Source organism: Phoca vitulina, unplaced genomic scaffold (assembly GCF_004348235.1).
Source record: "Phoca vitulina isolate PV1807 unplaced genomic scaffold, GSC_HSeal_1.0 scaffold50, whole genome shotgun sequence".
Lineage (NCBI taxonomy): Eukaryota > Metazoa > Chordata > Mammalia > Carnivora > Phocidae > Phoca > Phoca vitulina.
The window spans coordinates 1,493,994-1,510,633 of NW_022589753.1; the positions used below are offsets into that span (position 1 = coordinate 1,493,994).

The 16,640-nt window shown below is 66.0% G+C and overlaps 1 protein-coding gene across 1 annotated transcript in view; it reads left to right on the forward strand.

Moving 5' to 3' along the window:
• LAMA5 (laminin subunit alpha 5) overlaps nt 1–16,640 on the forward strand; it is a 50,225-nt gene that overhangs the window by 525 nt on the left and 33,060 nt on the right. The window contains exons 2-6 of the mRNA XM_032387678.1: nt 4,229–4,381; nt 14,102–14,219; nt 14,968–15,086; nt 15,175–15,345; nt 15,436–15,533. Of these exons, the coding sequence (XP_032243569.1) occupies nt 4,229–4,381; nt 14,102–14,219; nt 14,968–15,086; nt 15,175–15,345; nt 15,436–15,533 (659 nt within the window). The remainder of the gene's footprint in view (nt 1–4,228; nt 4,382–14,101; nt 14,220–14,967; nt 15,087–15,174; nt 15,346–15,435; nt 15,534–16,640) is intronic.

Below are 16,640 nucleotides of genomic sequence, written 5' to 3' on the forward strand. Positions count from 1 at the left end.
CGACGGTGGCAGGGCGGGAGCGGGGCTGGTGCCCAGTCCCTGGCGGCCCCAAGTCCCGGGATCCCGGCGAGGGCGGGACTTGGCTTCCACCGCCGCTGCGGGGAGGGGGCGGACCCGCTCTGCCTTTCCCAGGGACAGGCTGCAACCTGCCGGCGCGGATGGGACTGGGTTCCTAGAGTTTGGGGCCAGACACTGGAGGCTCTCACTGCCCGTAGCAGAAGGTTGAAGTGGTTCCCTCTGGGGATCTAGGGACATGGTGGGACCCTCAAGGGGTGTGTGTGTGTGGAGGGCAAACAATGGTATTTTTAACTGGAGTTGGGAACACAGATGCAAATCCTGGGCCGCATCTCTGCCCCGCAGGTGGTGGGTCTGTCGGCTTCAGTCTCCCTGAGGAGATGGGGTTTCAACCCCCAGGACCTTCCGGAGGCAGGCCCACCGAGCCATGAGTCTGTGGGTGGGGAACAGGTTCAGTGGCACCAACTGGCCCGGACACCTGACCAAGAAGGCAGGGCTGCGAAGACTCTCTGGACTTAGGTTGAGGATCCTGTGAGGTCGCTTGGCCACCCTTGGAAGGGGGATAGGGTCTGCTCCAGGGACTCCTTGACACCCCATGGTGGGCTGGTCTTCCTACCCCTGCTGAGCCTTAGGGAGAGTGGGGGCCCCAAGGCAGTTGTAACCTGAGTCACCACAGTCCTGGTGGAAGAGGCAGGGGGAGGGGAGGGCGGCAGTTAGAGGTGGATTAGCCCCGGTGGGTGATGAATGGAGGAGCCTCAGCTGGGCCCACCCAGCACTGCCCTAGGCCCTCCCCTGGGGGGAGGAGCTGAGAGGGGGCACTGGTGCCACAGAACCATCCTGCCATGGAAGCTCACCTCCCTTGGGCTTCTGGGCTCACCTGTGTGCTCTCCCCTGTGCCCAGCACAGCTGATAGAAGGGGTGTCAAGCCCATGTTTCAGATAGGGAAACTGAGGCCCGGAGAGCTGTACTGTGGACACCTGCTGAAAGCCCCACAGCCAGGCTGGGATCTGGCGCGGTCGAGCAGTGAGAACCTGTCCCTGCCACAGGCCCTTGGCACATCTGATTGATGTGCAAAGGGGCTGGGTGGCAGGAAGGAGCTTGTGTGGGGGTGTCCAGAGCTGCCCCAGAGCTGTCCCAGAGGGCCCGGCTGAGTACTCGATGCCCCTGTTCCCGGCACGTTTGGTTCCCCCCCCAGAAGTCCTCGAAGCTACCCGATCCCTGGTCTTTGTTGCTCCCTTACTGTGCTTAAAGGAGCCGTCTGGGGGCCCGGGGCAGAGCCCCTTTCCTCTGCTCCGTAGCAGTGCGCTTTCTCTCCCTGGGCCTCAGGCTCCTCGTCTGCAAAATGGGCATGAGAGCTGCTTCACCTGAGGTTGGGAGCATGGCCTGAGGAGCCTGGGAAGCCATCGTTTACGTAGCGAGGCCGACACGCATGGTGTCACGTGGGAGGGAGCCGACCTGAGTGAGCCCTGGCGGCCCTGCCCCACAGCTCGGACCCCACAGGGTCTGGCAAGAGAGAGGCGGAAGCTTCCCTTTGAGCGTCTGGAGCACCCCTGGTCTGAGGCTGCCGGTGTGCTAGGAAGCCCCTTGGCCCAAGGGATGCAAGCTGCACAGCGTGTGGCCCAGGCTGAATCCCTGGCCCGGCCACTGCCTCTGTCCTCTCTAGCTGCCCTGGCCTTCGAATGGGCTGGTGAGGGGGCCTTGCCTATACGCCCCGTCTGGAGCCGAGCTGCTGGGGGCAGGAGGTGCCAGGCAGGTGATGCCCACCTTCTCTCTGTCCTAAGAGCTCAGTCTTGGGCCAGCATGGGCGTTGGGTCGCAGGATGTGAGGCCCGAGCCTGGGGGCTGGCAGCTCCCAGGGCCCCTGGAGGAGACAGACGAGGCCTGCTGGTGTCTGGGCGAGGTGGGCCTGGAGGCAGCTGGAGCAGGCAGAGGGCAATGGGAGCGTTCCAGCCCTGTGGCCTCAGGTGGGCATTGCAGGAATTCCGGGTTGGCCCTGGGCCCCGCAGGGGAAGTCGGGGGCTCAGCTGCCGGCATGGTGACTCACGGGGAGGGGACGTCCTTATCGTTGCTCCCTGTTTCCTCACTCTGTTCCTGGCAGGACCCTCTGCAGCAGAGGGTGGAGGGAGTCTGGTTTCCCCAGCACTGTACACTGTGAGCCAAAGCCAGGCAGACAGGCCGGCCGGGAGGCCCACATCACCGAGAAGCGTCCACTGTAGCCTTTTGTGGGGACTAGAGTCACCTCTGTTTGACTCTCTGGGTGGGCCTGAGCAGAAACTTTCCTGGGCCCCCTTGACCCAGCTTCCTCCTGGGCTTGCGGGGCGGGGGGGGGGGGGGGGGTGCATCTGACCACAGGCAGCCTTTTTTGGAAGGCCCACACCAACTCAGCCAGGTGGCCCTGCCCACCTCTTCTAAGAAGGCCCCCTACCACCCTCGGCCCCGCCAGGCCCCTGATGCCTTACACCTATGTTTGTGGTGCTTTCAGTGATCCCTTGGGCCCCCTCCTGTGTTTACCCACTGGGAGCTCCCACCGGCCCTGGGAGCCAGAGCCCTGGCTTCTAGTTTGGGGGTCCCCATTTGAGCTAGGCGGTAGAACTTTTCTGAGTGTCCCCTACTGCTCCAGTCCCTAGGTATGGCAGCCCTGGGGGTGGGCTCAGAGGCACAGTACAGAGTGAAGCAGTTGTCCCCCCACCCCCCCAGCTCTGGGCCCTGGGCGGGGTCAGTAAATAGAAGATCACTAGTAGCCGGAGAATTTCAGGTCTCTGTGATAGGATAAAGAAAGCAGGGCATGCACGGGGGTCAGCAGGTTAGCTGCTTGGGTGGTCTGGAGCTCCGGGGCCCCTGCGGAGGAGGTGACATGTGAGCTGAGACAGGACAAGAGATGAGAGTCCAGGGCCCACTGGCCGGAACAGGGTCTGAGACAGGGCGGCCCGGAGCACCTAACACAAGGGGTCCCGGGAGCCTGCTGGGTGGGAGGCGGGGTGCGCAGGTCCGGTGCATTGGGTCCCACCAGCCCGAGCACACAGCAGAAGCGTGGGGCAAACCCCCGTTTGTGAGGCTTGGGGGCTCTCCGTGGCTGCCAGGCCTGGGAGTGGGGGAGCAAGGGATCTCCCACGCTCCCACCTCCAACTCCTAGGACAAGGTCTGGCCCCCTGGGAGGTTGGGAGGGGTGGGGCAGCCACATTTCCCAGACACAGCCTCTGGGGCCTCAGTCGATGCCAAGTCCCAGAGGGCTGCCTTTGTGTGCCGAGGGATGGCAGGTCTGGTTTCCTCCGGGGTGGGGGTTGGGCCTGCCCTCAGCCAGCGGCCAGCATCCAGCTCTGCCCCCCTGCCCCCCATGCCCCCAGCACCTGCTCCTCCCTGACAGGGACGCCTCTGTGCCCCCAAAGGACAGGCCCCTAGCAGGTGGCTGGACCGGGACAGAAGCAGCTGCCAGGCCCCACGTGGGATCCATTAATCTTGCCGTGGCCAAGGCAGGTGCCATCCCCACTCCTCGGATGGGGACACTGAGGCTCATGGTGCCGTGACTTGGCCTGGTCCCAGGGCTCGGAAGCGGCAGAGCCAGGAGGTCCAGGCCTCGCCTAGCGTCTGCCCACACACCTCCACTCTGGGGCCTCTCCCCGCAGGCCCCCGGAATGGCTTAATTCCGTCTCTCTGGAGACCCTAATCCAGGCTCTGGGTGAGAGCCTGACAGGAGGGTTGTGCGGGAGGGGCCAGAGGAGCTGGGGAGGCGGTTTGGCCAGCCGGACCCCTCCCCGCCCTGATGCTCCCGGGCCTTCCGTCCGGGGACTGTGACCCCCCCCTAGACCGGCTCTCTTTCCCCCTCGGCTCCAGCTCCGCTGGACTTTGTGTCCCGTGCTGCCCGCTTCCTCCTGGCCCCAGGCCCCGCATGGGTCACCCCTCTGTCTGGAACGCACCCCCCACTTGCAGTGTAGGCCTCAGACACCACCTCCTCAGAGAGGCCCACGGGGATTTTCCCACCTAAAGAGGGTGCCCTTCTTCCCCGCTCTCCTGTTTCCTCCGTGAGGGGGGTGACCGTCTCTCCCGGGAGCCGAGCCCCCGAGCCCAGAGCGCAGTAAGCACTCAATACGTGCTTGCCGAGCGAGCAGGGGGATGGCAGGTGAGGGTCGGCAGGCTGGGGGTGTGGCGGGCGGGAGGGTGACCGGAGGGGCGGGGCGCCAGCCCCCGGGGCCGCCTGACCGCGCCCTCCCCCACAGGGCCAGTACTGCGACATCTGCTCGGCCGCCAACAGCAACAGGGCGCACCCCGTGAGCAACGCCATCGACGGCACGGAGCGCTGGTGGCAGAGCCCGCCGCTGTCCCGGGGACTGGAGTACAACGAGGTCAACGTCACCCTGGACCTGGGCCAGGTAGGGTCGTCTGCAGCGGTGGCCGTGCGGCCCGCAGGGAGCTGCGGGTGGCAGGCCCGGCGCGGACAGAGGCGTGGCCGTGGGCACCTTCTGTGTGTTCCCTCAGCACCCCTGCAGCACGCAGGGGGAGAGGAGGACGGGAGGGGGCTTCCCAGAGGTCACAGTTAGGGCCAGGGGACAGCTTGGAGGCCGGCCCAGATGCTGGGAGGCCCTGGTGTTTACTTGGAGGAATTCCTTCGCCTGGAGCCTGGTGCTGCCTGGCGGCTGTGGGAGGGGCCCGGACGGTGGGGGAGGCGCTGGGGTGGACATTCCTGGCATACCTGTGCCGTGGAGGCCACCTTGGGGTCAGGTGCGCCTGCTCAGGCCACAGCTCTGTGCTCTCCTTGGCCTTTGAAGCCCCGGCGCAGGGGGCAGGGGGGCAGGCATTTCTCAGTGACCGATGAGCCCCGCCTGTGGGATCTGGGTGGGGACAGGCTCTGTCCTGCTCCGTGGGGGACTTTGCCAGGCCTTGGTGACCCGCCTGTGAGAAGGGCCAGCAGTCCTGTTGCCACTGGGGCTGTGGTGGGGGCGGGTAGAGGGGGCTGAGCCTGCTTGGGGTCCTGGCTACAAGGTGGATCCTGCCGGAACCCTACTGTTCATGGTGGCTGTCTTGCCACCGTCCTGGGGTGCGACCTGGTGGGTGTCTGCTCCTTGCCGAACCCCGTCCCGCTGTCACCCTGACGATGTTAGAGAGGTGGGGAAGTGGCTGGAAGGGCAGGCCCCGGGGGCAGAGTTGGGGTGCTCTGTTGGGGTTCCTCCTGCCCCCAGCCTGGAGGCCTGCAGGCCTGGCCCAGGGGGAGGTGGGCAGTGAGGGGAGTGGGTTCAGGTCCCAAACGGCCACATTATCTGTTGTGCCCTAGGGAGAAGTAGCCACGTGCAGGGGGAAGAGCTGGGCTGGGGGCGGGGTGGACTGGGGAGGGGGCTCCCCCGAATGGGCTCCCTGCCTCGGGGTCCGCCGGGCCGCTCCACTTCCCTTCAGCTCACTGGGTTCTGATCACATCTGTGCTCTCCTGTCCCCTGGAGGGAGTCTGGGAGGGACGTCAGAAGCCCTGGGGGGCCCGTGGGAGGGACAATGTGCTGAGCTGGAGGGTTCTTTCTGCCTCCCCTCCTCCTGCGTGGGACAGACCTGGGGGGGAGGGCCCCTAGCAGGTGCACGGTGACACTGTCTCCATCGCAACGCCAGGGTGGCCGCAGAGCAGGGGGGCACGAGGCTCCCCCCGGGGTGCAGTGAGTGGGGCTGAGGAGGGGCTCGGACAGCGCCCTGCCCCACACCCCACAGCTCTGCCCGCGTGGGGCTCTGTGGCCCCTGGGCTCCACATGTGTGAAACGGGCCAGAGTTGAGGCAGCTGGCAATACATTTGTTTTGTGCACTGGTGGTTCCAGGCCAGTGAGAGGGTGTCACTGCATATCCTGACTCTCCAAGCCTCAGTTTCCCCAACTGTGAAATGACAGAGGGGACACGAGTCCTTTCCAGCTGTGTTTGCAGGGACAGAGACTCACCCATCCACAGAGCAGTACTCCTCTCTCTCCCTCCGCCACCCTTCCTCCCTTTTTTCCACCCACCCACCCTCCCTCTGACCCACCGCGACCCACCCACCCCTTCACCCCTCCCTCCCCTCTACTGCCAGTGGGTGAATCCACCGAAGCCCCAGTCTTGGTCTGACCGAGGGGCTGCCAGCTTGGATGGGGTGGGGGAGGGGAGGACACGGACTGCCCACTACTGGGCAGCGCACATGGACCTGGTTTCTAGCTTTTATTTTTTTTTCTTTTTAAGATACTATTTATTTATTTATTTGACAGACAGAGACACAGTGAGAGAGGGAACACAAGCAGGGGGAGTGGGAGAGGGAGAAGCAGGCTTCCCGCCGAGCAGGGAGCGCAGGGAGCACGATGCGGGGCTCGACCCCAGGACCCTGGGACCATGACCTGGGCCGAAGGCAGACGCTTAATGACTGAACCACCCCGGTGCCCCACCGGTTTCTAGCTTTATGGGTGAGAGAAATCTCTTTCTTGGGCATGTTTCCCTGAGGAGATGGAATCCCAGAGGAAATTCCCACGTTCACCACCACTCTCCTGGAAACGGAGCTCATTCCTCCCTGAGCCACAGAGCAGCAACTGGGTCCCGTGGACGGGTGCCCCTGCTTCCTCAGGGTGGGGGTGGAGGCCAGGCCTTGCCATTGGTGCCCCGTTGGGGAGCCCCACGTAGGGTAGAAGGAGTACCCGTGAGGGCTCTGGAGGGTGGAGGCTGCAGGGGCTGCAGCACCAGGGACGTGTCTGGGGGCCTAGGACGTGGCCCTCGCAGTGACCTGGGGTCTGAGCCCTTTTTTTTTTTTTTTAAAGATTTTATTTATTTATTTGACAGAGAGACACAGCGAGAGAGGGAACACAAGCAGGGGGAGTGGGAGAGGGAGAAGCAGGCTTCCCGCAGAGCAGGGAGCCCAATGCGGGGCTCGATCCCAGGACCCTGGGACCATGACCTGAGCCGAAGGCAGATGCTTAACGACTGAGCCACCCAGGCGCCCCTGGGGTGTGAGCCCTTAAGAGCTCCTTGTCTGGGGAGGTCCTGAGGATGTCCCCAGGGCAGGACCCTCTGAGCCCACTCTCTGGTGCAGATGGGGTGACAGGCTGAACCAGAGCAGCCTGGCCAAGCTAGCACGGCCCAAGGGGTCCTGGCTGCGTACCGGGTTTTCTCACTTTGGGACTCGGCAGTCCTTGGCGGCCTGGGCCCTGGGGTGGGGCTGGGCTTCCGCAAGGAAGCCAGGCTGAGCGGGCCGCGGGTCTGGGCACACCCCCTGTGGCGGGCTGTCAGCAGCCTTTGTTCTGGGACCTGGAGCGGATACCCTGGGAAGGGGGAGGAGGCGGCTGGCACTGGGCATCAGGAGGCCTTCCTGCCCCCGGGAGAACTGAGAAAGGGGGCAGGTGGGCTGCAGGCCTGGTGGCGGGGCACGGAGCTGGTGGGGCATGATCCCGGCGGTGTCCGTCTGTCTGGGGGCATGGGAGCCCCACGGGGCTTCTGTGAGCCTGCTGCCTCTTGCCCTGAGTCACCTCTCATCCCCTGATGGTCTTTCCCATCTTGCAGTAGGCAGGGGACAGTGGGATCCTCTTCCTTCCCATTTGGCAGATGGAGAAAGTGAGGTTCCATGAATAAAGTCCTGGCTGGGAAGGGCACGGGGAGGCCCAAGCCTTGGCTCCCTGTCCTGCTTGCATGGTGGACCTTGGCCTCCGGGAACCCTCAGACCTGAGAGAACCAAGCTGTTGGTCTGACATTGCTGGGCACGAGCCTCAGAAGTGGGTCTCCTCTGGAAGGATGCAGGAGGGCTCCCCCGCTGGTGGTTTCCCGAGTCCCAGTGGCCTGCCTGGGGGTCCTCCCAGCCTCCCGCCAGCCTGAGGCTCCCCCTTCCCTGTGCCCAGGGCAGTGTGGGTATTGTTTCTGACAGCCCGGCTCAGGCTGCACCGCAGGGGAGGTCCTGGCTCAGGTGCCCTGCCCCCACTGGGGGCTCTGCTATGGGGTCTCAAGGAGCTAGGCAGAGATAGCTGGGGCTTGCTGTGGGGAGAGACCCCTCCCTTTCCACATAGCCCTCTGGGGCCTGCCATGGAGGAGGGACTCCCCCCAGCAAACCCCTCCCTTTCCTCCCACTGCAGCCACACTGCCCAGATCTGGCTTCAGGTGGGGAACGCTGACCCCTCCCAGCTGTGTTCTTACCTGTGATGGGGCAGGTCAGCCCATGTCTCAGCCCTGCGAGGCCACGAGGAAGGGTATGGCGGGGCTAGCAGTGCAGAGGGGGGCCAGGGTCCAGCGTCGGGGTATAGGCTGGGGTGGTTGGGTGTGAGGCCAAAAGCGTTGAGGACTAGAAATGCCAGGGTCCAGAGGCTGTGCCCTCCCTGGGGGACAGTGGGGGACAGGGAGGACACCAGCTGCCACCACCCACCAGACGGGAACTGAGGACAAAGCTTTGGCACAGCTACTGACCATTGGCGGTGAACCCTACCTGGGCACTTGGGGAAACTGAGCCAGTGTGGTGCTGGTCTCCAGAGGAGATGCTGGGCTTGGTCACAGCCCGGCCATATGGGCTGTGCCCCCTGGGCTGTTTCGTCTCTGACTGTGGGGAGGAGAGCTCCTGCGTGTGGGCCTTGTGCCTCGGCAAGGGCCCCAGAACACACTGGCTGCTTTGGCTGTCCGGGTCCCCGGCAGCTCTGCCCTGCCCGCCCCAGGTCTGGGCAGCTTGCCCTCAGAGGCCAGCCAGCTCAGGGCTCCCCGGGCAGGCACCCTGCTCCCACTGGCCCGGCTTGCTGGCCCGGCTGGGCGCTTGGCCGTGTGGCCAGCGCCCTGGGGGTGTCAGCGGGGTTGTTCAGGGGAAGTGGCAGGAAGTATGGCCGAGGCTGGCCAGGCTCTGGCTATGGAGCCCCACAGCCAGGACAGGTGCGGGGGCTGGACCGGACATGGGCTCCCTGGGGGAGGACACTGGGGGGTCCTGGTGGCATCCCTGGGGTAGACGCCCCCTTCTCCAGTGTGGGCCCCGCCTTTCCTCATGAGAATGAGCAGGACCCTTTGCTCAGAGGACATGGGGCCAGAGGGGCCACCCACGCTCAGGCCTGGGGGCCATTTGTCGCCAACCCTGTGCATCTCATCACTGACCCGCTTGCCCGCAGCTGTCCTGGCACGCTCATCTCTACTCACACTGGACACACGCACCTCCCCGCCACCTCCTATGTCCCCCCCTAGACCCTGGCGGCCCCCAAAGCCTCCTGTTCTCTGTGTTTAAACAAACCCCACGCGTTGGTCTCCAGCAATACCACTCACCAAGACTAAACTGTTTAGGTTTGGGGGCTCCCCCGGGGATAAACTCTACTTCCTGAGGCCCACGGTCGACCATCTGGCCTGACCCGGGCCAGGCTTCAGGGAGGAGGGGACGCGGCAGGGAGCTCTGGGCCGGGGACCCGAGACAGCCCCTGGCGGTGGGGGTCTTGGAATAGCCACAGGCCCAGCGCTGGCGAGGTGCTGAGCCACGCGGGACATTCGCCCTCCGCTCTCGCTGGTGGGGTCCTGCACACCCGTCAGGGGTCCTCCCACCCCCCAGTCCCCGAAGGTCTCCCCCTCTGCTCTGCACGCCTGTGCGGCAGGCGCCCCGACCGGCAGAGCGCTGAAGCCGCCCTGCATCCTCTGCGTGTCCGTGTTCTGCTCTCCTGGGGCCGTGGCTTTCCACGCCCTGCCCCTCCTGGCTCTGTTTTCAGGCTCCCGATCCTGTTGTGTGGACGTCCATGCTTATTTACCCAGCTGGGGGCTCGAGGAGACACGCCTGCCCTGGCCCGCCGGCCCTGCTCTGCCGTCCGTCCTCACTGTTATCTGTGTTTCCTGATGGGGTCTCTGCTGGGAGGGTGGGCAGGCTGGGGGTGCGGGGCCCTGAGGGTGGGCTCTGGCAGTCTAGGGTGGGGGGGATCCAGGAGGTCTGGGTGCCCCAGTGCTCACTCCAAGGGGAACCCGGACGCCTGGTCTAGGAGGGGCTTCCTGCCTCCGCCCAGCCACAGCCTGGGACCCTGGCGCATCCCGGGAATCGGCATGGGGCCTTGCTTCCTGTGGGGCCGGGGCTGAGTCACAGACTGCCCGGTGATTCACGCCGCCCAGCCCAGCGGATGGGGGGGGCAGGCTCCCTCCCTTCCCCCACTGCCCCCGGGACAGGGGCACGAGGGCCGGCCTGGGTCTTCCCGGCCCCGAGATCGGCTGGGGCAGGGGCGGGGTGTGCCAGCCACGGCCCTCCCTTGGTGATGTGGGTGCCTCAGCCCAAGAGGTTGCTGACCAGCTCTCCCCCCCCGCGCCCCTTCCCATCCCTGGGGGCCCCAGAGACCCCCGCTGGGGTCTGTGGGGGTAATGTATTTCTTTAGCTCTCCGCGTGTCGTCCAGACCCCAGCCCTGCGTGCACACACACCCCCACCCCCACCCCTGCAGCTTCCCTGCCAGGGGGCTGCTAACTCCTGCTTGCCCATCTCCAGGGGTAGGTGGTGTCTGCCTGCTTCGGGCTCTTGAGGGGCACCGTGTCCCGGCCCACACCTCTGCTGTGTTTGCTTCCTACGGCCCCACGTCCCGGGAGCGGAAGCGACAGCCGGGGCCACACAGCCACTGAAGCCTGGAACCCACCCCGGGCCTCCTGGCTGGCCCCGGCCCCCCTCAGGCAGTGGTCACCGGGGCATGCCCCTCCTGGGGAGCCCTGACCCCTGTGCTCAGGCTGGGCGTGGGGCCGGGGGGCGGGGCCGAGAGGCGGGTCCGGCTGCTGGAGACGTGCCTGCCCCCAAAATAGCCAGATTTTTAAAAATAACTCGGGAGGCTTTTGTTTGGCTTTTGCTTTAAAAGACATTTTTTCCCTTTTGCACAGAACTTTGTAGCAGCGGGAAAGGTCAGCCCCAGTTGGCAGTGGGGCTGAGCAGGCGGGCCGGGGGGCGGGGGCCTGAGTCCAGGGGTCTGCTCGTGCTCCCAGGTCCTGTCCAGGGCAGCTGTGGGGTCCTGGCAGCCGGAACCAGCTGCGGACAGATGGGGAATGCTGGGTGCATGGCTGCCTCCCCTCCAGCCCAGGGCCTTGGGGACAGCCGTCGAGGGCCCCTGTGTGATAGGCGAGGTGGCAGACAGATGGAGGCAGGCGGCTTTCTTTTTTTTTTTTTTTTTTTTTTTTTTTTTTTTTTTTTTTTAAGATTTTATTCATTTATTTGAGAGAGAGAATGAGAGACAGAGAGCACGAGAGGGACGAGGGTCAGAGGGAGAAGCAGACCCCCCGCCGAGCAGGGAGCCCGATGCGGGACTCGATCCCGGGACTCCAGGATCATGACCCGAGCCGAAGGCAGTCGCCCAACCAACTGAGCCACCCAGGCGCCCGGCAGGCGGCTTTCTTTAAGCGTGTCCCAGGGTGCTGTGCACCGGGGCGGACGCTCCCACGCTGCCCTGGTCCTGCCTGATCAGTGCGTTGGAATCAATATTTGTGCAAGTGCTCTCAGCTGGGAAAAATGCGGCCAGCCGCCGACCTGGGGGAGGGACAGAGCTGTCCAGCGGAGGGTGCAGCCTGGTGGCCTCGCTCAGGGAAAGGCGGGGGTGGGTCCCAGGGGGGCTTGGCGGGAACCTTTAATTTCCTTGGGGCCTTTGGTGGGGGCCAAGCTGCTGGCCACCCCCCAAGAGCGGCCTGTGGGCATCTCACACACATCCAGCCCCCCCCCACTCCCCGCCCTCCTCCCCCACCCTTCCTCACAAAGACCCCTCCTGGCATAGGGGCCATCTGAGGTCCTCCCGGGTCTCCCTGGAGCACCTGAGGGTCAGCCAAGGTGCCAGGCTGGGTGTAGGGTCTGTACCCCCAGAGGCTGAAGCCCCTCCCTCGATGGGCAGGGCTAAGTGGACGATGACGTCAGAGCCTGGCTGTGGGTAAATAAGCCTGTGCCCCCCCACCACCCCAGGGAAAGGCAGCTCTTGACTTGAATTGAGCCTGTCTCTGCAAACACCAGGCCTTCTGGGAGGGGCAGGACTCCGAACAGGCGTGTCTCAGGGGCTGGGACCTCCCCCCCACCCCCCATTCTTAGCAGGCTGTGCCCACCTGCCCTCGTGGAATCACCACAGCGGCCTCAGGTTGATGGGGGGTGGGGGGCTGACTGTGGGCCTCGGGCAGCCCTGAAGGGGCCCCTTCCCTGTCCTGTGGGGCCCCTATGCTCTGGGCCCAGCCCTGCGGGTCTGGGGCAGCAGGTGCTAGAGAGGACCTGCTCCCAGGTCTGGTGGGGCCCCGCTGAGGGCACAGGGGGCGGCCCGGAGCGTGATGTCACCCCTGAGGCTGGTGCACAGTTCACTGCCTACCTGGGGGTGCCCTTGGGAGGGGGCCTGGGGTGGGGGCTCCCATCTCAGGCCCCCAAGGGGCATGTCTGCCAGCTCTATCCGCCCTTGTCTGGGGCCCCCCACTCGTCTTGAGCGCCTGGCCCTCCCAGTGCAGACTGGGGGTGTCCTGGGCCCCGCTGCTTCCCTGCCTGGGTCTCCTTGGAGCCCAAACATGCCCTGCACAGAGCCCAGCCTGGACAGTGGCCCTGCCTGCTTTGTTGTTCTCTTGGCTCCGGGGCAGAGGGCTGGGGGAGGGGAGGCGCTGGCTGGCCCTCAGAGCCCCAGGGCCTGGAAACCACCGTCCCTGCCCCCAGCCCACTCCCCGCCAGTCATCACGTAGGAGGCTGCGGCTGGGGTGGGTGCCCGGACGCCACCCCCGGACGTGTGTGTGCAGGGGAGCAGCAGACATGCACGGCTGGGCGTGTGAGGGTAGCGCTCTCCGCCTCATCATCGAGGCCCCGGGCTGGGCAGGTGCTTCTGTCCGAGCCCACAGGCTGTTCTCCTTGCCTCAGAGCCCTTTCCTGGGAACTGTGGCCCTGGGCTGGGGGGTCTGGGCGCTGACGTGGGGACCCCCTTGCCATGTACTACATCCCCAGGGAGCTGGGTGAGGGGTACCTTTGGCAGCGAGAGCCCAGCTCCACAACCTGGAAGGGTCCTCCGGCCTCTGGGGGACAGCTGCCTCTTGGAAGGGGCCCTTAATTACCCCTCCCCATGTGTCTGTATGACCAGCGCCTCTGAGCGAGCATGGATGGGCCAGTCAGGAGGGCTTCCCTGAGGAGGCGTCCAAAGTGCCCTCTGGAGGCTGTGCCGGATGAGGCTGGGGGGCCAAGACTCAGACCTGCTAAGTGCAGGGCCAGGGGGCAGTCAACAGAGGAAGGACCCCAGCAAGCCCCCAGGGGCACAAGACATAGGGGCATCCACTGGGATGCTGACCTCTGGTCAGGAAGAGGTGAGAGATAGGCATGAACACGCCCTGGGAGTGAGGTTGTGCTGGGACCAGGGACAGAACAGCACAGGTGGTTCTGGGCTGGGGCTTGAGGGGTTCTCGGGGCCTCTGGAGGAGCAGCCTCGCCCTCCCCGCTCCGTCCTGGTGCTGCCCTGACATGCCCAGGGCCCCGTGACGCTCCAGCCTGCAGCTGCTGGGCTGCTGGGGTCTCCCTGGCCCAGCCCCAAGAGAGCTCGTTCCCTGGTCTGTCTAACCCACTGGGGCCTCCTGATGAGGGCAGGGGCCTGTCCCTGGGGCCTCGGTGGCCATGGGCCAGTCAGAGGGAGAGGGGGCAGGTCCTGAGTCAGCCCTGAGAATGATGAGGGGGTGACCAGGGTGGGGCTGGGACAGGGGCCCTGTCTTGGGAGCTGCAAGCTGTTTGAGGAGGCCAGGCTCATGTGGGAGCTGGGGCTGCCATTTGGCCACCTGCCCAGGCCGGCCACCAGACCTTCAGGGACCGTGGAATGAACTCCTGTCTTGGCCAGCCCAGCCTCACTGCCCGGACACTGTGGACAGGCTGCCCCGACGTGCCCCTTCCATCCCAGCCCCCCACAGACCCGCCTACGGCCTCAGAGCCTGAAGGACCCCTGTGTCTCTGGGGCAGGGATGGAGGGCGGCACCTCCAGGCCCAGGAGGGGAGACATTCAGAAACGGTGTGTTCCCACCCTTTGTCTCTGTGTCCCCGGTGCGGGCCTGAGTGAGCTGGGGGGCTGCCCCCATAGGCCAAACCCCCAGATGGCCAACGTGGGAAAAGAGAGCCCACCTTACAGGGTGAGGCGGCGCTCCGGGTGTGTGTGCAGGGCCCTGAGCTGAGTGGAGGGGGTCTGGGGGCGTCAACACCTCGCCACCCCCACAGGTCTTCCACGTGGCCTACGTGCTCATCAAGTTCGCCAACTCGCCGCGGCCGGACCTCTGGGTGCTGGAGCGGTCCACGGACTTCGGACACACCTACCAGCCATGGCAGTTCTTCGCGTGTGAGTCTCCTGGCGGGGGCTGGCGGGGGGCATCCCCTGGGGTGGGCTGCCATCACCAGGCGCTCTCAGGGTCCCCACTCCCGCACGCGTCAGGGGTGTCGGGCCTGAGTTCCCAAAGGCAGGTGCATGTCAAGCAGCTCCTGTCCCCGAGGTGGGCCACGGCTGGGCCCAGGGGTTGGTGGCACCAGGAGTCCCTGGTGCCACCTCTGGGCTCCCTCTCGACCGGCTTCGTGGTCCGGCAGCTCCTGAAGTAACAAGGGGAGCCAGTCAGGAGGCACGGCAGCTCCCTAGCCCATCACGTCCAGGGCCTCCATGACCGATCACATTGATGGGGAGCCTCCAGTTGGGTGGACCTTGGTCACGGGTCCCCCAAAACTCCATGGGCAAGAGTGGGGGTAGGGCAGTCCTCTGGAGGGCAGTTGGAAATGGACCCCCAAGGACGGGGATGAGGATGGCCGTCCGGAGTGGGGGGGCACTTATTCTCTGCAGAGAGAGGGGCAGGTGTGGCGAAGGCCGGGAGGGCTCAGTCCACGAGGCGTGGGCAGGTTCAGAATTGCCAGGCTCTGGGCTCGGCAGGGGTCAGCCTGCGCCCCACCGTGCCCTCCTGGGGAGGCTCCTCTCAGCCGCGTGCCTCACTCTTTCTTCAACAAAACCCTGTGGGGTTGGCGGGGTGGCCCATCGAGGCGCAGCAGTACTTGCAAGCGATCCTGGGGCCCCGCGCCCTCACCTTCTGGCCCGGTCCCCACAGCCTCCAAGAGGGACTGCTTCGAGCGGTTCGGGCCACAGACGCTGGAGCGCATCACGCGGGACGACCACGTCATCTGCTCCACCGAGTACTCGCGGATCGTGCCCCTGGAGAACGGCGAGGTGGGCCCCGGGGCGGCCCGGGGGCCGGTCCCTGCTAGCGTGATGGGGGCGGCCCCCGCCCTGGCCTGACCCTCTGCCCTGTGTGCAGATTGTGGTATCCCTGGTGAACGGGCGCCCCGGGGCTATGAACTTCTCCTACTCGCCCCTGCTGCGTGACTTCACCAAAGCTACCAACATCCGCCTGCGCTTCCTACGCACCAACACGCTGCTGGGCCACCTCATGGGCAAGGCGCTGCGGGACCCCACCGTCACCCGCCGGGTGAGACGCCGGCCAGGGGGCTGTGGGGCTGGTCGGGCTGGGCCGGGCCACGGGGCCGTGGCGCTCACCGCCCTCCGCCCCCGGGTGCAGTACTATTACAGCATCAAGGACATCAGCATCGGCGGCCGCTGCGTCTGCCACGGCCACGCGGACGTCTGTGACGCCCAAGACCCCACGGACCCCTTCAGGTGAGGCCCGCTGCCCCCTGCCTGTCCTTCTCATCCCCTTCCCAGCTCAGGGAGGAGGAGACCTGGTTCCGTTGCCCACTGTGTCCCTGGTCCTGCGTGACCTCCCCTGGCCTCCATTCCCGTACGTGTGCGGTGAAGTGGAGGGTTGTCTTGTGCCCGGGTTGGACCTCGTTGTGCTGTGGCCAGTGGCCTCTCCCGTGCCCGCCAGGGCCCTGCGCCGGGCAGTCGGGGACGTCCTTGACCTGAGGCTGCACGTCCCTGTTCTCCAGCTACCTCCCTTCCCTCGGGACACAGATAGCGTTCCCTGCTGTCCCCATCTTCTCCGCCGGCGTGGTCCTTGTGCACGGCTTCGGGCGCTGAGCTCAGGCGCTGCTCGTTGCTCTGGGAAATTAAGTGCCAAGTGGGAACTCGAGCTGGCCGGGAGGGGAGCCCGCTGGGCGCCAAGTTGGCCTCAGAGGAGAGGCGGGCCTGCCCTTACCTGCTGGGAAGGTGTAGGTATCCACTCTGACTCACCTGTCCATGGGTGTGCCCTGAGCCCGGCTCAGCCTGGGGGGCGCGAGGGGCGGGGCGGGCGGGGCAGCTTCCCTGGAACCAGACACCAAAACCCCCCCGCCGCACGCACACACCAGTGTCCCAAAGCACCAGCCTGCCCGGCTCTCCCTGCTCCCGTCTCCTGCCGCCTCAGCCTGTCCTCAGGAGGGCTCTGCCCCTTCTCAGCCCCACACCCCGTCATCTCCAGCCACCACCCCCACTCCGCCTGCACCACCCGCACCCCTGTCCCCACCACTGCCTGCACCCCCGTCCCCACCTCCCCCTGTACCCTGTCCCCAGCTCCCCCCGTACCCCCGTCCCCACCTCCCCCTGTACCCCCGTCCCCAGCTCCCCCGTACCCCCGTCCCCACCTCCCCCCTGCACCCCCGTCCCCACCTCCCCCGTACCCCCGTCCCCAGCTCCCCTGTACCCCCGTCCCCACCTCCCCCTGTACCCCCGTCCCCACCTCCCCCTGTACCCCCGTCCCCACCTCCCCCTGTACTACTGTCCCCAGCTCCCCCGTACCCCCGTCCCCAGCTCCCCCGTACCCCCGTCCCCAGCTCCCCCGTACCCCCG